The sequence below is a fragment of the Nansenia antarctica genome, assembly GCF_963989245.1.
Source record: "Nansenia antarctica genome assembly, chromosome: 5".
Lineage (NCBI taxonomy): Eukaryota > Metazoa > Chordata > Actinopteri > Argentiniformes > Microstomatidae > Nansenia > Nansenia antarctica.
Window position 1 is genome coordinate 22318319 of NC_137690.1, and position 22462 is coordinate 22340780.

General features: G+C 40.4%; 5 protein-coding genes across 5 annotated transcripts; 4 read left to right on the plus strand and 1 right to left on the minus strand.

Annotated features, from left to right (window-relative positions):
• Window positions 1–1697: 1697 nt before the first annotated feature.
• LOC308157645 (transmembrane emp24 domain-containing protein 2-like) lies at window positions 1698–5513 on the plus strand. Its single transcript, XM_080531246.1, has 4 exons — window positions 1698–1977; window positions 3128–3320; window positions 4166–4273; window positions 4464–5513. The coding sequence occupies exons 1-4, from the start codon at window positions 1795–1797 to the stop codon at window positions 4586–4588; spliced, it is 609 nt and encodes a 202-aa protein (XP_080387372.1). The 5' UTR covers window positions 1698–1794; the 3' UTR covers window positions 4589–5513.
• A 152-nt stretch (window positions 5514–5665) lies between these two features.
• eif2b1 (eukaryotic translation initiation factor 2B, subunit 1 alpha) lies at window positions 5666–9445 on the minus strand. Its single transcript, XM_080531152.1, has 9 exons — window positions 9168–9445; window positions 8763–8864; window positions 8368–8504; window positions 8073–8189; window positions 7793–7905; window positions 7626–7694; window positions 7238–7313; window positions 6161–6286; window positions 5666–6035 (listed from the first exon to the last, which is right to left on the minus strand). Exons 1-9 carry the CDS (start codon window positions 9178–9180, stop codon window positions 5880–5882), a joined length of 909 nt encoding a protein of 302 aa, XP_080387278.1. The 5' UTR covers window positions 9181–9445; the 3' UTR covers window positions 5666–5879.
• Window positions 9446–10989: 1544 nt separating this feature from the next.
• gtf2h3 (general transcription factor IIH, polypeptide 3) lies at window positions 10990–14091 on the plus strand. The gene is made up of 13 exons (XM_080530819.1): window positions 10990–11042; window positions 11374–11453; window positions 11569–11675; window positions 11795–11940; window positions 12184–12243; window positions 12414–12443; window positions 12540–12568; window positions 12654–12728; window positions 12820–12873; window positions 13040–13108; window positions 13202–13337; window positions 13520–13556; window positions 13679–14091. Exons 1-13 carry the CDS (start codon window positions 11030–11032, stop codon window positions 13746–13748), a joined length of 906 nt encoding a protein of 301 aa, XP_080386945.1. The 5' UTR covers window positions 10990–11029; the 3' UTR covers window positions 13749–14091.
• A 205-nt stretch (window positions 14092–14296) lies between these two features.
• Window positions 14297–19086, plus strand: LOC308159310 (rab5 GDP/GTP exchange factor-like). The gene is made up of 9 exons (XM_080533075.1): window positions 14297–14301; window positions 15621–15782; window positions 15889–16019; window positions 16255–16406; window positions 16620–16689; window positions 16861–16996; window positions 17135–17226; window positions 17386–17642; window positions 17738–19086. The coding sequence occupies exons 2-9, from the start codon at window positions 15646–15648 to the stop codon at window positions 18083–18085; spliced, it is 1323 nt and encodes a 440-aa protein (XP_080389201.1). The 5' UTR covers window positions 14297–14301; window positions 15621–15645; the 3' UTR covers window positions 18086–19086.
• Window positions 19087–19339: 253 nt separating this feature from the next.
• Window positions 19340–21155, plus strand: psmd9 (proteasome 26S subunit, non-ATPase 9). Its single transcript, XM_080531032.1, has 6 exons — window positions 19340–19480; window positions 19781–19880; window positions 20055–20248; window positions 20427–20528; window positions 20640–20728; window positions 20982–21155. The coding sequence occupies exons 1-6, from the start codon at window positions 19355–19357 to the stop codon at window positions 21007–21009; spliced, it is 639 nt and encodes a 212-aa protein (XP_080387158.1). The 5' UTR covers window positions 19340–19354; the 3' UTR covers window positions 21010–21155.
• Window positions 21156–22462: the final 1307 nt, after the last annotated feature.

The window sequence follows — 22462 nt, forward strand, 5'->3', positions numbered from 1 at the left end:
AGTTAATAGCCTATGGGAGCAATTAGAATGAATATAGAATTTCTATTCTAGAATTTTGCAAGGAGGTCCAACACCTAATTCAGTTTATAGGGCTATAGACAACAGCAAGCACTGTAAAGCAAAACCTTTCTGCAATTCATGAAGCTATGGAATTCCAATCACTTCAACGCGGCTCTAAAAATGATACTTGTGGAGAAACAAGTTTAGCACAATGTAAATACAGAATCATATCAAAGACTGTCTCTGAATTTGGCTATACTTATTTGATTTACGCCCCTTACTGGTAGAAATAGTAGTACAATAAGCTAGTGCCCCGTGTTCCTCCTCCGCAAGTTGAAGGCTTTGTTCCAGATCCTATTTATTGCAGTTGCGCTGCGCACCAAATTTCCCTTCAAATGAAATGTGCGCTGCGCAACGCGACACACGAAACCACGCGTGCGCCAACCTCAACCCTAACCCTTTAACGCTCAGGGAGGTTTTGGATGTTCTCTCACTTATCTAGTCTACACCGTTGGTACCTTATACTTTATACTGACCATACACGTGTAGACTTGGCTGCGACTTTGGCCGTGTCTGAATGTTCATACTGCCTACTGATCACTAAAAGTGTATTCTACTGCTGTCCCGTGTCAATCATTTCACTTTGAAAGAATCGAGTCAGTGTCGCGCCCATCAAACAGGACTGATGATTTTTTTTTAATTCACATTATGTGTCTCATTGAGAAAGCACATAGTTGTGTCACACACCTTGTGTCATCTGTGTCAGATGTTACATTTTTACATTTTAGGCATTTAGCAAACGCCTTATTCCAAAACGACTTACAGTCTATATACATTAGACTAAGCAAGTAGGCTAAATCATCAATTCACCAGTCGTAGCAAGAAGAGTAATCTAGCTCAGGCCAGGGGCCATTGGCAGTCGTCGTGATGGAAGATCTCGACACCGGATCACTTAATGCTTTTCACTCACACACTACCACTCTACCATAAAAACCCACCAGAATATGCTTTCAGAAATATACTTCCTACGTCCCGGAGTGTTCGAAGGTTTAGCCTCCATGGCCCAAGAGGACTGATCCCGGTTTCCCCGAATCAAGGGTGGGGGGAGACGTTCTCTGGTACATATGGCGATATCTGAGACAACGATTACCATTATGGTCTGTCATTTCAAAACTATTTTTAGGAATTATGTATACAAGCTCCGTTCATCATTCATAAAATAAGTGTCGGTGTGCCTCCACTACACCCTTGGGTACTGCCCGCCTCGCTCCATTGAATTGTAGGACTACAATTGGAAAGGCCTTCCTGAACACTGTGCAGTGAATTCATACTACATGGTGGTCTGGTCCTAGTAGTGGTCCTCTGTGGCTCAGTTGGTAGAGCATGGAGGTATCAACGCTTAGATTGTGAGTTTGATTCCTGTTGGGACCATATGTACTGGGAAATGTATGCATTCACTGCAGTGTAAATTGTTTGGATAAAAACGTCACCTAAATGGCATATACTATATATGGCAAATCTAGTATGGCTGACTGGAATGTTACACTACATTTCGCAAAACATCTGCAAATCTTGCATCTAGCCATAGCCTACTGAAACCCCAACTAAATTAGATACGGCCTGTGTGCTTCACTGCGTCTTGTTAAGCCTGCCCGGAAATTAAAGGACACAAGAAGAAGATTCCTTCTTGGCGACCTGGAACGCCGCCGGTGGCTTGCGAGGACTCGCTCAACGCTGTGCATTTTTTTTTAAATAATCTGTTTCTCCTTTTCACGTGAACGAAAAGTAACAATCATGTTTACGTTCTCGGAATTATTTCTGATCCTTATGGCAATATTTTCCACCCAAGCGTCGGGTTATTTCGTAAGCATAGACGCTCATGCCGAAGAGTGCTTTTTTGAACGTGTCAATTCTGGTACCAAGATGGGCCTCATGTTCGAGGTGGCTGAAGGAGGCTTCCTGGACATCGATGTGGAGGTAAGGCCGTGGCGTTGTGAAAGGTGTCCAGTTCTTAATACTAATTAATAATAATTAATTAATTATTAAACGCGTAGCTCCAGAATAGAGGGCCTAGCTAATCGGGTTAGCTAGGTTAGCTGAGTGCTAGCTGCTAGTGCTAGCTTACGTTAGCTAGCTTGTAGGAAGCAAATAGTTTGACAGCTTTGAGCTGTTCGTCCCTTTTAGAAGCTCGTCCCTTTGATAATGTCTTGGCAAGAACATGCCGCCAACTCGTCGCCTAGCTTCAGTTGGATTGATCTTAACATACCTTGTTAAAATAAGTACAACTCTTGTCATAACAAAAACACTAGCGACACAACTTAATGTAACTCTGTTTTTGTTGTCATGAGACCTTATGTTATTATAGGGTTTGTAGTGTCACGATTGTCCTATTTGAAAAGGGCTAGGATAAACTATACGTTGTGGATCATACTTTATGTGGATATTGTTAGACAATATATTGGACATATTATATAGTTATAGTATTAAAGCCGTCGTTACTATCGCCAAAGATGGTCCTGGCTCATTTGTCCATTTCATGGTAGGAGACAGGAAGTAGAGAACCTTCGCTAGCTCACTAACCTGACGCCTAACCATAATATAACCTAATATAACCTAACCTAACCATAATATAACCTAACCTGACGCCTGACCAGAAGTCAAGACAGAACAGCTCCATTACTCAAGTCGGATGGGAGAATCGATTTTCACATTGCAGTATGACCATTGTGGGGACCTATTAAAGTCATCTTAAAGGTGGTCGTCTAGGAAGATTGTATATTTGCAGTGTGTTTTGGGGTTGGGTCCTGGCAAATGGTGACTGAATCATGTCTGGAGCCATTTCCTTTGTAAGTGAGCAGAAATTAGACATGGCCCAAAACAACAACTGCTATGGTCCAGAGGGGAATGGATGGGTATATATGCTGGTCAAAATAAGTCTCTTTAGTCTCTCCTTTATTAAAAACAGAAGCCTTGTGATATAATCACATACTATTTGGTCCCTCTGTGGATAATGCAAAACATTCAGGTTGGGAATATTGCCAAAGCAAATTTCCGCCAGTCACATAACCTAGTAGCATGTATGCCTCATGACTTACATTGTCAATTAATAGTTCATTCCTATTTGCAGATCACAGGTCCGGATGGGAAGCAGATTTATAAAGGAGACAGAGAATCCAGTGGGAAGTATTCTGTGGCAGCACATATGGATGGCACATACAAGTTTTGCTTCAGCAATAAGATGTCCACCATGACGCCTAAGATCGTCATGTTTACCATTGACATTGGAGAGGCCCCCAAGGGAGACGGCATGGAGACAGAAGGTATGCAGAGGTTAATAGGGATGAGCAGAGCAGCACTATGCCACTATGACTGCTACAGTATTGGTGATGTGATCTCATGAATCTCCATTTGCCATGACTACTAGGGAATTTTTAGGTTCTGGTGGGGAACACTGTCACTTTCATTTTCTCCCACTGTTTTCCTTCATCCTCCTTCTGTTCTTTAAGTCTTCCCTCTCTCACTCTGCTCCCCTCCCCCCATCAGGTGGTGGCGACACCTGGGACGGTAGGTTAACAGCATTGCATGGGGTCAGAGAACTTCATTCTCTGTTGCATTGTGTCCCTGGCCCCCCCCCCAGTACTCACTGGTACTCTAATTGAAAAATAAACACAGTGCCTGGGTTGTGCTGTTTTGTGTGTTTTGCTTAATGGACACTCACCTGTTGCCTGGCAATGACTTGAGACAAATGTGAATGGATTTTGGAATTTATGCCATATAGGCTGTCCTTGATGTTTTTTTTTGTCTTTATAGGATGGTTAGCGTGATACAAAAGAAACGATATCCATGTGTCTTGTCAATGTGGCAGTATGCTCAACCTACCAGCTCAAACCATAAACGTTAACTGAAAAATAAAATATATATTTTATAAATATATAAGTTACACTACGAAATGTTTGAGTTGGTAGTCGATCAAGGGCAGGCATCTGACTAGTATTTGAGGCAATTGACTTGATAATAACAACCAGACCATTTTGCATAATGGTAATACCGTATTCCATTTAAGAGATGGGAGGTTTAGGTTGCGATAGTCTTCTGTTTGTGTGACAGAGAAATCATATAATGTTAGTGTGTAAATATTTTTTTCTGTTTTTTGTTGTTTTTTCAGCCCATCAGAACAAGCTGGAGGAAATGATCAATGAGCTAGCGGTTTCCATGACAGCAGTAAAACATGAGCAGGAATACATGGAGGTCCGAGAGAGGATACACAGAGCAAGTAAGACTGCCTCTATAAGCTACTTCTTTGACAATTGCATTAGTGTACAATGTATAACCTTACCTTATCACCAACAGCACAAACTTCAATATGTTTATGTAGAGCTAGTTTTTAAAGCTTTTGAATAATCTGGTCAGTGGTTGTTTAATGTAATTTCTTGTTTCTTTCTCTCCTCTCGCCCCTGATCTAGTCAATGACAACACAAACAGCCGAGTGGTGCTTTGGTCTTTCTTTGAAGCGCTTGTACTGGTAGCCATGACCCTTGGACAGATCTACTATCTGAAGAGATTTTTTGAAGTGCGAAGAGTTGTTTAAAAAAAGAAGAAGAAAAAAAAAGGTGGGTTTCTTAGGGGGGTTTTTAAAGCTCCAAAGAGATTCATCATTCACTGGAACCATTAGCTACACCAAAATTGGAAAACAAACAATCTCTGAAAAGCCTTTTCCCAGTCCAACTTGTTCCTTATGTTTATATTTTATGTAATTAGTTTATCCATTTAAAAGGAAAACTCTTTGCATTGATTACTCAGACTTTGACATCAATCACAGTGAAGAGAGTATGACTCTTTCCTTTTTTCACCATGGAAGCTTTTTAGTATTTGTGCATTGAATGCCACTGCCCGAAGCACCAGATGCCACAAGGATGATTTTCTCTTTTTCTTGTAGCTATGGACATGAGTAAGTGGCAGACACATCAAATGTAACACTGGGCTTGGAACGATGTAGTCCTAAAATTCTTATTAAGTTTTGTTTTGTTAGAGAAATGTTAAGCTTGCACTAGATGTTTTTGATTTTGGGGGAGTTTTTTGTTGTACAAATAAGTTTTCTTTACACCTCCCGTGCCAATCAGTCGCAGTATGCACAATGCATATCTAAAAGAAAAGTACAAAGTTCTGGCATACAAGGGGCACTGTATGTTTAAAGATTGTTTCTATATTAAGGGGATGTTTGAGTACTTGTGCGGGAGTATCTGATCTATTGTTGCCAGTTTGAAGTAGTGGCTTGAGCGTTTCTATTGTACTAGTAAAAATGGCAAAAATAATTTATCAAAGGAGGACAATTTTGTACAGATTTTACCTAGTTAGTATTGGTATTTATGTTCACGGGATGTTTTGTGTTATTTTGGGGGGTGACATGCGGTGGATAACACCACTTAGCCAACAACGCTTAGACAAACCTTTGGTGTTGTCACGTTATAATGCAGATGTCATCTATGACCCAAGTCCTGTTAATAACAATAAAAAGTGTTTCTTTTTTCTTTTGATAAATTTGCTAATCTTTGATGAATCATTTGCCAGAAAGAATACTTCACAAGGACTTCCCTGTAGCGCATACAATTAGACACCTGACAACAATGATAGCAAGTTAAACTGACCTTTATATTGGAAGTGTGAATATTTCATTCCAGTAAAGCAAGTTTGGGGGGCAATGGGGTCTTATCAGCACACCACACTAAAAGTAAAAATCTGCTTTGTCTAGTTACAGGTAACTCATCTTCAAATCCAGTGACATTATAAAATCCTAATAACAAGCATTTTGATGGGTGACTTGACTTGTTCATATATGCAATAGGTTCATCCATGTTTATTGTGAGTGTTCCAGTGGTAGCTTACAAGTACAGCTTAATAAGTTCATCACTAACAGCTGAGGGAGTGAGGACCCCCAGGTCTGTGAAGAGAAGTGTGATGAGAGATGGTGGTGTGTAGTCAATCATGGGGTGTTCTTCTGCTAGGTCTTCCACTGCCTTCAGCGTGTCTGCTTTGTACTGAGATGCATGAAGCACAGAGGCCAATAGTAAGCACACACACACACACACATATATATATACACGTATATATGGTAAACAAAAGCTACAGTGATAAAGTGTACGTCATGCATAAGTGCTGTTACCTTAAAACGGTCAGGAACATCTTGCTGGTTTAAAGGGTAGAGTCGGACAAATTTGAAACTCTCTGCCACAACGTAGAAAGGTTTGTTATGTGCCTTGGAGCATACAGCCAGTTGATAGGTGCCGATCTGTGTCAGGTGGATTGCAAGACATAAGTATTATGTGCCACCCAATAAAGATACTAAAATCAAAATCAAAAACGTTCAAGACATTTGAGTAGCATGAAGGCACATGCAATCATTTATAATGAGAATACAACAAAAAAGAAAAGGTTTGACCCTAAATACCGCTACGGACAAGCAAGCTATAATGCAGACACTGGGTTCACTCAACCGAGAGCTGAGGGGTAACAGAAGAGTTTCTCCTCCACGCTCGCTACACGTGTATACACTCACCGGCCACTTTATTAGGTACACCTTTCTAGTACCGGGTTGGACCCCCTTTTTTGCCTCCAGAATTGCCTTTATTCTTTGTGGCATAGATTCAACAAGGTGCTGGAAACATTCCTCAGAGATTTTGGTCCATGTTGACATTATAAAATCACACAGTTGCTGAAGATTTGTGCCAAGAAAATATCCCCCTACACCACCACCACCATTTTCGCCCAGAGAACCGCCGCCCACTGGATATCTTCTATTTTTCTGACCATTCTCTGTTACCCCTAGAGATGGTTGTTTGGGAAAATCCCAGTAGATCAGCACTTTCTGAAATACTCAAAACAGCCCGTCTTGCACAAACACCCATGGCATGTTCAAAGTCACTTAAATCAACTTTTTCCCATTCTGACGCTTGGTTTGAACTCCAGCAAATCGTCTTGACCATGTCTACATGACTAAATGCATTGAGTTGCTGCCACATGATTGACTGATTAGATATTTGCGTTAACGTGCAGTTGAAAAAGTGTACCTAATAAAGTGGCCGGTGAGTATGTTTAGCGGGAAGGTGGGAAACCACTCTGTAGCACCCCCTACACATTTGTGATTGGTTAACTGAGGCAGCACCATTCTAAAATTGACAATATCATTACTGTCGCTGACCCAAGCTGAGTGGCACTCACATGAACGTGCAAACAAATCTACCTTGTTGATAATGCCACCACTTTCCACCACTCCTTCTGCACCCACAATCACCAGGTCCACCTTTTCCATGATGTACCTATATCAAACGGCATAAGAGACAAGACTTCAATTCCCTGCTTCCTTCATAATACCTGTACCAATCAAAGGTGGGCATAAGCAAAACATGCATCACTTTTTTTGTTGTTCTTTAAGGTGCATATAGATTCCTGCTGGGACCGTGTGTACAAAATGTATGGTACTGTATGCACACACTGTATTGGAAGTTGCTTTGGATAAAGGCATCTACTAAATGGCATGTGCTTTATGTTATGCATGGATTGATTGAGCTGGCCTGCCTCAATATGAATTATGTAATTTGAGTAATCATACAGATTGATTTAATATTTACCCCACTGCAGCATCGAGAACCACTGTGACGGGAATATTCAGTTTCCGCAATTTGTCAGCCATGTTTTGTCTGGAAAGAAGCAAATGTTTAGACTTGTTAAGAGTCCTTCAAGTTGCTCTTGGGTTAATTTACTTATTTTGATATGAGTGTGAGTGTTGAGCACACACCCTGCTGAGTCTGGTTGTGACTCAGTGACATAGACAGTGAAGCGTTTTTTGTCGGCTGCCGCACTTTCCAGGACTCGTAAAACCACTCTGGAGGACGAGTGTGTCAGTATTTTCTGTGAATGGAAAATTGGGGAGTTCAGAGGGATAATCACCATTGGTGTCACAGTTCAGGGGTTTGGGAAAGCAAGGGACATTACTAACATATTCAAGTATTTAAGCATACATTTTAAAGAGCTGGATCTCCCATGATTAACTCTTCCATGAAATGTTATGCACTTACAGCTCCGTCTTTAATGAAGGTATGGCAGAGTTTTGCTACTTTACTCCTGGAAAGGGATATTTTCTTAAGAAAAAGCTCCCCTCTTTCTACCATCACTTTCTTGCATTGAGAGAGATCCTGTTCGGAGGACAGAGAGAAGCAATTAATTTGAATACTTAAGTGTAAAACCTCAAACAATGCTGGTGTGTCGTACTCAAGCATAATTACTGCATAAGTATGACATAATGGTGTCAAGGTGGGTAGGAGTATGTTTGCTACACCGAGGGGGATATGATAGGTAAGGGCCTATACTTACTGGGTGCTCCAGTGATGTAAGGCTAATGAAGCGGAGGAATAGTTCACCACCAGATGACACAGCCACAGAAGAGTCAACCTCCTCCAGACACCCGATGGTCTGGGTCAGGTTCTCTCTCAGGCCCAGGATGGTCTCACCTGCTCAGAAACACAGAAATTCAATAATAATAATAATCAATAGCCTTATTCCGCTCTGTTTATTAACAGTACAAGCCCTCTACCAATACAGTGCCAACTCTTCATCACTGATGAGCAAAATGCTCTGAGAATTTTTAAAACATCAGGCAAAAGATCAGACTTTTGATTAGTTATATAAACTTGCTATAAAGCCTGTCACCACATATTAGTGTAACATGGATGAAAAATGAAGGCCTCCTCCTCAAGGCAGTCTCTGACTTTGATCTCTTTTCAGGAACTCCAGGAGAGTGCGGATTGCAGCCACAGCCGAGGCAACCTCAGGGTCCTGCATCATCTGAGTCCTGAAGTACTCCACCAGTTCTGTATGGAGAGTTGAGAGTTGTCAAAGTCGAATGGGAAGACAGACACGTGATATCTGATATCATATATGTACATAATAACTGTAATGAATAATAACTATATAGATAGACTCGTCATGGAAGCCAATTTTCTCTATCATCCTATAGGATGTTATGATATATGGATAGATGCATACAATTATATTTATAGAGATAATGCATGGAAACAAATACACTCTCTCAGACGTTCTCTTTGTCATCGCCCTGCTGTGAATATCACACAATATCACACATTGAAAAAAAACAAAGCAAAATTTCATCTTACCATCTTTGTCCATTCTGTCGAAGAAATTGGTACTCAGCAGACAATATATTTTCGAATGCAACTTTCTAGTGCTGGTTACAGCTGGCCTTGACAATGCTTGACAGCTAGTGAACGTTCGACAGCTGGAGCCACGTTTTTCCTCTGGTGGGCTTTCGATTACTGCTTTTACGCTTTGAATTGGTTTAAAACAGTTAATTTGTGTCGATTGAATTTCCTCTGTTAATAATATCTTAAGATGTAGCAAGCCACGGATTGAAATTGAAAAGCTAATATTTCACTCATGTTGTTGCATTGACTGAGGATGAATGTCGCCTCTTGATGACGTGCCTCCCATCTCTCATTGGTTGGTTCCTCGGTCTCATGGTACGTTCGTTTGGTTCTTGGGAACTAGCGAAATCAGTACTCCGACATTCAAGTGCTTTTGAAGTGGGAACAACTCTTCAACCAATTAGATATAATGTGCATGTCCAAAATATATCCGGGGATTTGACCTATATGTTCTGGTCTTGACCAGGAAACAGGCTAAAGGTGTGTCCTTTGCCTCATTGATTGCCCGCAGGATTATAATCTCTCCTATCATCCATGTCATGGTTGTTATGTGCTCCCCCCTCCCCCCCTTTTATATAGTGTCATATGGCCTGACTTTTGTAATACCGATTTAAAGTACACTTCAATCTATTTATTCTCTGTATTGTATAGGTTCTTTTCAAGAGTACCATTTGTTGTTAAATGTATTTAAAAATGTTCTTTAATTATTTTTTCTTTAGGGTGGGGAGTCATCTGTGATATTTGTGTATATCACTCTGTGTATTATTGTGTATATGTATATATTTTTATATGTATATGTATTTTTTTTAAACTTTGTTTAAAAACCAATTTAAAAATATATATAATTTGCATTCTATAAACACCGTTAACAACAACTACAAACAACTACAACAACTACAAAATTGATAACAATTACACCTGGGGGGTATTCCATCAACGTCGCTAAAGGACAACCCAGGCTTATTTTGATAAATCCTGTGAGATTTATCCCAAAATCCAGCCTTATTCGCAAGACTTGTCAAAATAAACCTGGATTTTCCTTTAGTGACATTGATGGAATACCCCCCAGGTGTAATTGTTATCAACAACAACAACAACAACAATAATAATAATACATTACATTTATAGAGAGCTTTCTCATGGACTCTAAGCACTTTACATGTCAAACATATGAAAATAAAAATATAGGAGGACAGTCACACATACATAACATAGAGCACTATACATGAAATGCCTGCCTGAACAGGCGGGTTTTTAGCAAGGTCTTAAAAGAGTCAACACTGTCAGCAGGTCTGACATTGTGGGAGAGAGCATTCCACAGTAGCAGGAGCAGCAGATGCGAAAGCTTTGTCACCCATAGTGCAGAGTTTGGTTCAGGGGACAGTGAGGACTCGGTCAGAGTCAGCAGTGTGGAGGGTGCAGGTGGAGCAGTATGAGGAGCTCAGACAGACAGACAGACAGACAGACAGACAGGCTGGGGCAGAGCCATGTAGGGCCTTGGATGTGAGGAGCAGGGGGGTCAATCAATGTTGCTAAAGGAAAATCCAGGCCAAGTCTCACAAAATCAAAATGTATTAAAATAAGCCTGGATTTTCCTTTAGTGACATTGATGGAATACCCTCCAGGGCCCAGTTGTAAAAAAAAAAAAAAAAATGTAATCTGGATCAGAATTATCTTTTTTTGTGAACTCAACATCCGTGAACATCCGTGAACTCGTACCACCGACTTTCCTAAAAGGAACCGAACGCACCATCATTAAAGAGAAATGGGCGGAGCATTAGTTGAGTGTTAGCTAGTTAGCCAGTTATGTTGTGATGGCAGCATCGGGTAAGGGATTCAACAACAATATGCGCGATAAACATGTACAGAAATATATGATTTGTGTTGAATGAACATATTGGCCTACCGTAATAGTTTTGACTTCAACTCGTTTTATAAGGAGATGAACTCATATCTAGCTTAGCTATGTGTGTTAGCCAAGACTAGAGCACACTTTTTAGCAAGCAGTAGTCATTACAGTGACATAGCTAAAGTCATGAGGATTGATGTGATACACTCACGTGTGTGTAGTCATGAGAACATTTATCATATCTATGTCATGTATGTAGCCAGTTCTTCTAAATAATTAGCTTTTATTTATTGTTTGCTTTGTCTGCAGAGGATGAAGTCAGTCTCCTGGTCATTGTTGTGGATGTTAATCCCATATGGTGGGGCCAGCAAGCTCAACGGGACCCCGAGGTAGGCTACTCTCAGTTACTCTATTTGTGCCTTTCCTTAAATACCCAGTCTGCCACCACTATGGTATTTGAGAGTCATGCTTAGTTTCTTCTTCTTCTTCTGTCCATCCTCTTAGTTCACCCTGTCCAAGTGTCTGGATGCTGTCATGGTGATGGGTAACTCTCACTTGGTCATGACCAGGACCAACAAGTTAGCCATTATTGCCAGCCATTGTCAAGAAAGGTAATCAACCCTGTCACATATCGGTTGAAAAACTGCATGCTCTCAAATGCTTGTTCAATATGTGTTCAATATGTGATCAATATGTGCACATCTTTCATCTCCCTTGTCACATGCTGCAGTCACTTTCTGTACCCATCTAAGCACTGGAAAGCTGGGAATGGCACTGGAGATGATGCCACATCCACTAGTGGGGATGGCAAATATGAGCTCTTGACGGTTGCCAATGACCTTGTTGCTGAAGAGATCAGGAATCTCATATTGAGAAGTGAGTAGCAGTGAGAAATAGACTTCGATAGAGTGTTGATGTATAATAATTGATATCTGTGTATAACTGTAGAGGACAAAAAGTGAATGGCCCGTTTATTGTTTTGGAAAGATGTCTCAAAATGATATGAGACTAAATGCTGTACTAGTGTAGGGGAGTACCTCCTGCTTGTAATTTTTTTTAAAAATGACATTAATTCTACAGCTGCTCCTCCTGATAACTTTTTCTGTCATGGTTTTACAGCTGAAGTGAGGGGACAAACAGAGACTTTACTGGCTGGATCCCTTGCCAAAGCGCTCTGCTGTATCCTTTCCATGTCAGGTCGTTAATCAGAGCAGTGCTTGGCTTGCTTTAGGTTGTTATACAATTTGATTACATATGAAAATGATTAATAATGAATCATGGATGCTCCACTTCACATTTTCATTTCAAACAGGACGTTTGCTGGTATTTCTTTTACTTGAATTGTTCAGATATCCACAGAGTCACAAAGGAGCTCGAAGGTAGTTTTTGGGGGTCATTTCTACTCAGTGTTAAAAACACAATTCAATTTAATCTTAGAATGATGATTTAGATGATGTTTTTCTTTCCTTTTTCAGCTGGGCAAGATATGAAATCAAGGATATTGGTAAGTCCTCATCTGCGTTTTGTCTCATAAAGGCACTGATTTGATTAATGTGATTAGAATGTTTGTTTGGTGTTTTGCTGTAAAGGTAATAAAGGCAGCAGAGGACTGTGCCCTGCAGTACATGAACTTCATGAATGTGATCTTTGCTGCCCAGAAGCAGGTACAATGTTTTCACATTAGCTACCATCTCTACCTTCAACATGTTGTATTGATTAATTGGACTTCATTTGTGCCTATTTTTCCAATTTCAGAACATCCTAATTGATGCCTGTGTGTTGGACTCAGAGTCAGGTCTTCTTCAACAGGTGTTTGTATTTTAAGACATACAGTATCATATACAACTATAAGTCTGGATATGTGCAATATCTGTACAGTGACTCAATAGAAATGTGCCAAATGATCATTTACAGACATAAATGCATTGAACTTCTTAAAACATCACATACAGCTCATGATTTTTTTTCTCATTAGGCTTGTGACATAACTGGGGGATTATACTTAAAGATACCACAGAAGATTGCCCTGGCACAATACCTTCTGGTAAGGACAAAAATACTACACACAGATATAATTGTTGCTTTAATCTCTGTACAAGAATGGTTTTGTTTATTGTATTTTATGTTTCCTGGGCAGTGGGTATTCCTGCCAGACTCAGAACAACGCTCCCAGCTGGTGCTGCCACCACCTGTGCACGTGGACTACCGAGCAGCGTGCTTTTGCCACCGAAACCTCATTGAGATTGGTTATGTGTGTTCAGTGTGTTTGTCAAGTGAGTCTAAAAATGCAGACATGCTGAAACTACAATGATACATTCTAGTTATAATTATTTGAATAACTGGATGGAGAAGAGAGTTAATTGTTTCCTTCTTTCAAAATATATGTAGTTATTATTGTTAAGACCCTTAATCAATAACATAATTGTCTGACTGTTCTCTGCTTGTTCCCTTTAAGTATTCTGCAACTTCAGCCCCATCTGCACAACTTGCGAGTGAGTATAGAAATTATTCGAAGCAATGCAAATTGCTTAGATAAAAAAGCAATGTAAATGTATCTTATGTAAATCTAATCGTGACGTAAATATGTAAATCATTGCGACACTTTTCCTTGCAGGACTGCCTTTAAAATCCCTCTGCCTCAGATGGTGAAGTCAAAGAAGAAGAAACTCAAGCCATCAATGTAACATGCTAATTATTGTAGGCTTTCTGGAAAATTGTAATTGAAAGGTTGAAAGGATTTCTGTGTACGAATTTGAAGAACAGTATATTATCACTGTTTTACTTGTAATGAACAGGTCAAGTATGTTAAAACAGCAGGCATCTTTGGCTTTAGAAAGGTGTCTGAGGCAACATTGGGTTATACTGTAGTAAAATATTTGTTAGCTTCACTCAGACGTTTTATAGATCTTGTAGCCAATCTGCACCATATTTTGTGTATACTTTTTTATACTTTTAAATACAGCTATTTTCATGAATAAAGTTTGCCTCCAATTGCATTGCTGATATAATATCACCAGATTGTCTGTATATATATATATATATATATATATATATATATATATATATATATATCAATAGCCTATGTATTTTGGAATTTGTGTCTTTCTTGATAATTACTAGGACGATGTACATAATCATAATAAATAAACAAATAAATAAATAAATAACAGTTCAAAGTTGAAAGCTGTTCCGGTGTCACCGTGTCAAAGAAGCAGCTGATCCTCAGGAGGGAAGCAAGTAAGTTGACTAGTTTGTTGCTTCCTGGTGGGTAAAATCTTGACTTGACAGCATTGTTTTAATAGGATTGTGCTATTCTACATATATGAAAAGTTTATCCAAACTGAGTAACTACACACTTTGTGGAATTCCTTTTGAATTGTCCCCTCGGCTCAAACTAGGCGAGCTGTAACGAGCTAAATCAACGACGTAACGTTAGCTAGATGCTAGCTGGCTAAAGTATATAATGCATGGCAACAAGTATAGCATAGCTCCATAGAGGTACTTCATCTGTCACAATAATACTTATGTATTCACAGCCTATGTAGTTAGTTAATGCCAGTTAGCCTAACACGAAATAGATCTCGAGAGCAAAGTTGTTGTTTTGACTCAAAAGTTGGTAGGAAATCAATTTGTTGACCGAAAACTGTTGGAACTATTTTTAGCTGTAAAAACTCATGATTAATGTATGATAATCAAAGCTGTGTGTTCATATACAACTAATATACCACAATAATAAATGGCCTACAATTGGACAGTCAAGTGAACAAAAATGTGTTGCCACCAATGTTTGTATGGAAAGTTTGCATTGGTGTTTCTCTGCATGATCGTCCATGAGTTTAAAGTCCAGTTACTCTACCATGTACCTGTTCTGTAGGTTAACTCTACCATGTACCTGTTATGTAGGTTAACTCTACCATGTACCTGTTATGTAGGTTAACTCTACTATGTACCTGTTATGTAGGTTAACTCTACCATGTACCTGTTATGTAGGTTAACTCTACTATGTACCTGTTATGTAGGTTAACTCTACCATGTACCTGTTATGTCCCCAGTAGGAGGGAGGCAGAGAGCTGGACTATGTACCTGTTATGTCCCCAGTAGGAGGGAGGCAGAGAGCTTGACCATGTACCTGTTCTGTCCCCAGTAGGAGGGAGGCAGAGAGCTGGACTATGTACCTGTTCTGTCCCCAGTAGGAGGGAGGCAGAGAGCTTGACCATGTACCTGTTATGTCCCCAGTAGGAGGGAGGCAGAGAGCTTGACCATGTACCTGTTCTGTCCCCAGTAGGAGGGAGGCAGAGAGCTTGACCATGTACCTGTTCTGTCCCCAGTAGGAGGGAGGCAGAGAGCTTGACCATGTACCTGTTCTATCCCCAGTAGGAGGGAGGCAGAGAGCTTGACTATGTACCTGTTATGTCCCCAGTAGGAGGGAGGCCAAGCCTTGACCATGTACCTGTTATGTCCCCAGTAGGAGGGAGGCAGAGAGCTTGACTATGTACCTGTTCTGTCCCCAGTAGGAGGGAGGCCAAGCCTTGACCATGTACCTGTTATGTCCCCAGTAGGAGGGAGGCAGAGAGCTGGACTATGATCAGAGTTACTCAGGCAGAGCTCCTATGCAAGGATGCCTGTGGTTACTATGGTAACCCCGCATGGCAGGGCTTCTGCTCAAAGTGTTGGCGAGACCGAACCCGCAAAGCAGAGGATGACAGGCAACACACGGGGTAGAATTTTATGTCATTCATAAATTTGTTAATTCACAATTTAAAAAATAATAATCTGTTCAATTGGCAATTATTGAAATTACTTTTGCATTGTTCCATGTGTCAGCCCCCAAAATGATGGAGGATCTCCCCCTACCTTCTCTAAATTCGAGGAAAAGAAGAATATGGAGAAGGGTCGCAGAGTTAACACAATGAGGAGACTCTTCTGGGGTGGGCCTTCCCCTCCTAAACACACAGGTGGTTCCCTCAGCTTACTCTTAATTCAGTCACTAACTCTGCAGACCCACTTATAGTAAATGTAACACAGTTATACCAGCCTTCTCATAAGTGCATATTAAGTAATAATGCAATATTGCTTCTTTTGTAAGATTATAGTATAACAGAAGGAGGTAATCAAGAGCGACAATACATCTGTATGTTGTCAATAAGATAATGACTGTTATCTGAAGCCTCCTCCTCTTTGGCCTTGCAGAGTCATCAGAGGGCCAGGCAGCTGCCCTAAAGTCCTACCAGAGCCTTGAGCCTGGGGACTTCACTAGTTTCCTAAAGCTGCTACGTAAACCTTCCTCGCAGCGCCTGCAGTCCCGCTGCACCGCCTTCCTCAATACCATGGAGGCTTACCATGTAATTTCCCCCTCTGTTCTTTCCTTCCTCTCAGATATCATCGTATCATTATCTCGCTCTCTGTAGAATACATTCTCTCCTGTTTTCTGCCTTTACCTCCTGTTTTATTTTTGAAGTTGTATTCTCTATATGTCAAGTTCTGTCTCTTTTTCCTTCATCTTGATCATTGTAGTTATATTAGAAAAACAGCCTATAAGATTTGCTCTGTTGCAGGATCTACCAGTGCAGAAGCAGTCTGACCATGTACAAGATTTCTACCAGAACATCGCTGTGCATTTCAACAGTGAGCAATCAAATAAATTCATAGCTGCTGTGTTGGTCCCCATTTAATTTGAATATTGTGGTCCTGTTTGGCAGTACAATCATATAGTCAACTTGTGGCTATCAATCTCTATTGCACTCCATATAATACTGAATAAGAACGTCTCCCGTTCACTGTGCCTAATATTTGCAGGCCTTTCGGAGGCTCAGGTCTCTCAGATGATGGAGCATATAGAGAAGCTGATCATGACTCGACTACACAAATGGGTCTTCTGCCATGACAGTTGTGATGACGAACAGAAAGACTTGGCACTTCAGAGGAGGATACGGTCAGATTTACATCCATGCATAACTCTATCTGAAAACAATCTGAAATATCGTCACAAACCCCCTCCTCCACAACCCCCCTCTCTCATCTTTCAACAATATACTAATTGTTTCAATCCACTTTGAATTGAACTTGACAGATCCTTCAACTGGGTCACCCCTCAGATGCTGAGAGTGCCTTTTCCTGATGAGAGGGCTGAGGTCAGCGACCCCTTTCTGCCTGCTATTACAGGTTATCTACTTTGATATGACTTTGTTTTTGGGCCCAGCATGAAATTGAATGAGTTGGGATTGTTACTTTCCTACTTATTGCACAAGCATTTCAAGACTTTGATCTTAGAGCTACCCTACCACCTATTTCCTAACCTTGTGCCTACCACCCTACTCCTAGCCATAATTGAGATGGATGCCAAGCGAGCACCGCAGGATAAGCTTACCTGCGTGTCCAAATGCAGTCAGAACATCTTCCAGGCCCTCTCCACCTCCAACAGTGAGCCAGCGAATGCTGACGACTTCCTATCAGGCCTGATTTACGTGGTGCTTAAGGCCAACCCACCCCGACTTCACTCCAACATGCAGTATGTGATTCGCTTCGGCCTCCCTCACAGCCTGATGGCAGGAGAGAGTGGCTACTACTTTACCAATTTGGTATGTTCATAATACTCGGGCATGGTCTTTCACTGTTTCAGATGATGATTACTACTTGCATTTGATCATTCTCTGCCGTCTCTTTTTTAACTCAGTCTTGCGCAGTGGCCTTTATTGAGAAGCTGGATGGGCCTGCACTCAACCTAAGCCCAGAGGAGTTTGAGGGGCATATGCAGGGCCGGCGTGCTCCCTCCATGCCCAAGGAGGGAAGTGAGAGGCAAAGGGTAGCCAGGGAGACGCAAGACCAATTGGAGGAGCTGAAAGGCCGACAGGAGAAGGTGGACCAAGGAGTGAATGCCTTCAAGGAGCAGCTACATCAGTGGGTGCAGTCTGTTCAAGCACAAGTGGATGAGGCAACGGCCCAGACGGCTCTGACACATGAAGAAGTTGAATCACAGTCTGAACTGGTACAAAACACCTGTCCAACAGAGGCTGAATGTTAGCCATATTAAAACTGGGTACCATGGTGGAAACCCTCGATCCTGGTCCTTGATTCCTGTGCTACATTTGTGAGGTTAAGTGAAGGTTTATTGAAGGTGTATTGAGTGGAACATGTCAGCTGTAGAATCAACTTAATTTGAAACAGAGAAGGTACCAAATTGTTGCGCAAATGTTTTTGGTTCGTTGGGATGCTAAAGACCAACTGATCTCAACATTCCTCAATGCTAAATGTACACACCAAACGCACAACCAAGCAAGCTCCTGCAGTAAAACTATACAGTAGGTAACACATAAAAGAAACAATGTATTGCATTTGGTTTCACAGATTACACTTGGGTGCCATCTGTTTACATTATTGACGTTGTTCAGGAAACGTTTCTACAGTTGTTTTACTATTTGTTTGTATGTAACTCACTTCACTAAGTAAGATGAATTTGCACTTCTATATTGCGTGAAATGGTTTGCTGCACATTGAAGTTGATTAATTTTCATCACAAGTTAAAGAAAGATACTGGCAGATGTCTTAACATGTTTGTAACCGTTAAGCAACTAGCTAGCAGATTTGATTGCTGTATTTTCATTTTAGGCGAGATGAGTAAGTCATGGTAAACCTAAGTGCCTATGCATACAACATGGTGAAATTCATGGTTGGGAATAAAATGTGAAATGTCATTGATGATGCCAACTTGGGACCATGTAGAGGGATGGTTCAGTCAAAATAGCACAACAGAAACTTTATTCAGTACTGTATAGTGAAGAAAATTATACATTTTAATAGAATTTATGAGTGTAAAATACCCTTTAATTATACTCCTCTATATTCAACACATTGTCTTTTTGAGAGTTTTTATGGATATAAGCTGATTCTACTAACACTAACTTAGTGGGGTGGTCTTGTTTACATGTTAGGAGTTTCCAAATATCATGAATAATATTTGTGTTATCAGACATGTTATCATGTACTGCAGAAAATGTAATTAAAATATAATTATTCAACTTGTGTTTTTGTTATTTTTAAATATTGAACATTGTCCCATACTGGGTGAGGACAGACACTTTCACAAAATGTATGGAAATATTACAACAGTTTTGTTGTGGACATCAATTAACCAAAATCAGATGAAATAAAGAGATAGAGATATTTGACCTTATTTTGTTGTTTTTGCTTCAGTTTTTGCCCAGAGAATTTGTACTTCGCTTTTCAGTTATTCTTTTGCTATTCGAGGACTCGTACTTGTAGTCCTACCGTGCGCTTCCGGATAGTAAACGTGATGAAGATGACAGAGGAAAACAACGATGGAAATTCGACAATAACAATGGAAGATGTCCAAATTCGCATAAAAAAGAAAGATGAAATTGAAGATCAAATTAAGGCGTACTACGATGTTTTGGAAGACGTAAGTTAGTGTTAGTGTTTAAAAACGTTGCCATATATAATCGTATTGAGCCAGCTGGCTAGTTTGCTAGCCGATGCTAGGCACCATCTGTTTGTCATTGGTCAATGTTTAGCTAAGGTAGCTAGCTAACTTTAGTTTAAACAGTTTACAAATTGGCTAAATATCCGTATTATAATTATAATACATGCACAACATAAATTACGCACGTAATTGTGTATGTGTACGTCACTACGTGTTGCATGTGAGTCATGTGAGTACAAACTAACCTCATATCTAATGATCTTGTATTTTCTCTTATAGCAAGGCGTAGGAACGCGGGGCCCTCTGGTCGATGAAGAGGGCTTTCCTCGTTCAGATGTTAATGTGTACCAGATCAGACTGGCAAGGAACAGTATTTCATGTAAGAACCTTTCATCATTATTATCAAGTTCATGAGATCATAGGCTGTAAAGATGGGACCACTCAACCACAGTTGCAGTGTATACAGTATTTGACACCTTCAGTGACAACAGCATTCTTGTTGACATACAAACTTAATTTTCTATGCTTTCTCTATCTACTTTTGATGTGTCAGGTCTACAGAATGACCACAAGGCCATCATGGTGGAAATTGAAGAAGCACTGCATAAGTTGCATGCTAGAGAGAAGACCAAGCATGAACAGGACAGTGCAGAAGCCCAAGCTGATTCCATGGAGCAGGAGGTCACCCTACCCTCTCCATTCGCCTGTGTGGATGCTGTCACACAAGGCTCCCCTGCCTGTCAGGCTGTAAGTGTTAACAGTGCCCCTACCACTGATCTAGGCCCCTACTGCATCATCATGGGTTCTTAGTACCTGCTATCAGAGACAAGAGTGTCATTCACGTTTCATGTGCAAACGTACATCGTGTTTTCATCATAGATGATTTTGTTTTGGGGTTGTGACAGCTTGATGTTTTTCTCCATAGGGCCTGAAAGTTGGTGATGAAATCATAGAGTTTGGTTCTGTAAACACAAGGAACTTCCAGAGCCTTCAGAATATTGCTTCTGTGGTTCAGCATAGTGAAGGGGTATGGCAATCATCCTATTATGACAGCTGTCACTTTATTGTGTCTTACATTTCCAGATACGTTGTTACCACATTAGCCTGGCATGACATGATGTTTTTCCCTTTTTCTCAGAAACCGTTAAGCATTACAGTGATACGAAACAGCCAGCCAACCCAAATGGGCCTTACTCCACAGAGATGGTCAGGGAGAGGCCTACTGGGGTGAGAGGAAGATGCTTACATTTATACCTTTTTTTATTATTATTTTTTTAACATGCCTGAGATATGTGTATATCAGAAATGCATATTTATTTAATAGATAATAGAAATGTACCACAATCAAATATGTTGTCAATATCGATATACTGGAAAAAAAAAAGTATTGCTATGAATAACATACATGTTCCTAATAACATTGTTGGACTTGGACTTGATTTTCAATATGGTGTTTTTTTTTCTTCTTCTTTTTAAACAGGTGCAACATTGTACCCATCCACAGATGAGAAGGACAACATGACCACTGGGTGGCTACAAATGAAGAACATGTTTTCACTTTCACATGTTTTAATTTTCATCTGATTCAAAGTCAAATTAATTTGTCCAAATAAAAAGCATTGATTTTTCCCCCCCTTCTGTGAACAGAATTGCTTTCAGCGTGAAAATAAAATAAAATAAAATATAATTATGTATATATATATTGTATGTTCTGGTCTGCCTAGCAAATATACTAAACCAATATAGAGAAAACATTTGATCAGAGTCCCTCACCTGAGAAGTTCTAAAACAGATCACTGTACTACCAAAGCTCATGAATGTTCTCTCAGTTGGTTTACGACCCTCTCAGTTGGTTTACGACCCATAATGCAAAGGATCATCTGTCTGCTCTAGCCACGCCCTCTATACCAGCCAGCGTATCTAGGCAACAAGACGCGGTTTGTACGTTTCTGGAGTACCGGTAAGTATTGTTAAATTCCAATTTCAGATTATCTAGCTAATATATAACAGTGCATTAGTTACTTTTTGGTGTGGTTTACATTGATTATGCTTTACATTAATTCTACGATACAATGCAATGCATTATACTACACTTTTACTACTTTATATGTACCCCTTTTCCACTTTCCCGGTCAGTGTTGTAGCCTACTAGCTAAGCACAACATGTTACAAAGCAGCTGGCCAATAACGCTATTTCATTAGCTTTGTCTTTTGTTAGTTTGGACCAGTGACATGTTAAATCAGTGATTTTAAAAGTTGAATTGAAAACACACACATATTACATACACACATACATGCAACGATGAGCCAAAACAAAATATGATCACTGACAGGTGAAGTTAACATCGATTATCTCAGTCAGTTCTTGAAGTTGATTGATCGATGGTGTTGGATGCAGGAGAAATGAGCTGAGCGACTTTGACAGGCCAAATTGTTATGGAGCATCCATCCATGTCAGATCATCTTGAAACGGCGAGGCTTGTGCGGTGCTCCCGGTCAGCAGTGGTGAGTAGTAGGCTACTTGGCGACGGTGGTCCGAGGAGGGACACATCCGAGTGAGCATCTGCGGGATGTGCTGGGCCAGACAAGTCCGATCCACGGCGGCTCCACCTCGAAATGTACAGGACCCGCTGCTAATGTTTTGGTGCCAGATACGACAGGGCACATTCAGGGGGTCTTGTAGAGTCCATGCCTTGGCGGGAGCTTAATTGCCATATTAGTCAGGTGGTCATACTGTTTTGGCTCATCAGTGTATATGCTGCTTGATTATGATTAATATGACTCCTACATACCCATGCAAGTGTAGATACTGCTTCATAACCAAATAAATAAAGACAAGACAAACAAACACATTTTTGAAAAGGTAATATTGCTGCCATGGAATGTCATTCATTGAGCAAAATAGACAGGTCATAGAATTCTAGGCCTAGTACTTGTGAGTGTTTAAATTTAGACTTGAGT

Coding starts and splice junctions, on each gene's coding strand:
- LOC308157645 (XM_080531246.1), top strand. CDS start 1,795: ATGTTTACGTTCTCGGAATTATTTCTGATCCTTATGGCAATATTTTCC. Junction 1,978..3,127: donor TCCTGGACATCGATGTGGAG/GTAAGGCCGTGG, acceptor TCCTATTTGCAG/ATCACAGGTCCGGATGGGAA. Junction 3,321..4,165: donor AGACGGCATGGAGACAGAAG/GTATGCAGAGGT, acceptor TTGTTTTTTCAG/CCCATCAGAACAAGCTGGAG.
- psmd9 (XM_080531032.1), top strand. CDS start 19,355: ATGAAGATGACAGAGGAAAACAACGATGGAAATTCGACAATAACAATG. Junction 19,881..20,054: donor GGCAAGGAACAGTATTTCAT/GTAAGAACCTTT, acceptor TTGATGTGTCAG/GTCTACAGAATGACCACAAG. Junction 20,249..20,426: donor GCTCCCCTGCCTGTCAGGCT/GTAAGTGTTAAC, acceptor TTTTCTCCATAG/GGCCTGAAAGTTGGTGATGA.
- gtf2h3 (XM_080530819.1), top strand. Junction 11,676..11,794: donor GCCAGCCATTGTCAAGAAAG/GTAATCAACCCT, acceptor CACATGCTGCAG/TCACTTTCTGTACCCATCTA. Junction 13,338..13,519: donor GTGTTCAGTGTGTTTGTCAA/GTGAGTCTAAAA, acceptor GTTCCCTTTAAG/TATTCTGCAACTTCAGCCCC.
- eif2b1 (XM_080531152.1), bottom strand. Junction 8,505..8,762: donor GTTCCTGAAAAGAGATCAAA/GTCAGAGACTGC, acceptor GTTTCTGAGCAG/GTGAGACCATCCTGGGCCTG. Junction 7,695..7,792: donor TCACAACCAGACTCAGCAGG/GTGTGTGCTCAA, acceptor GCTTCTTTCCAG/ACAAAACATGGCTGACAAAT.
- LOC308159310 (XM_080533075.1), top strand. CDS start 15,646: ATGATCAGAGTTACTCAGGCAGAGCTCCTATGCAAGGATGCCTGTGGT. Junction 16,407..16,619: donor ATACCATGGAGGCTTACCAT/GTAATTTCCCCC, acceptor GCTCTGTTGCAG/GATCTACCAGTGCAGAAGCA. Junction 16,690..16,860: donor CATCGCTGTGCATTTCAACA/GTGAGCAATCAA, acceptor TAATATTTGCAG/GCCTTTCGGAGGCTCAGGTC.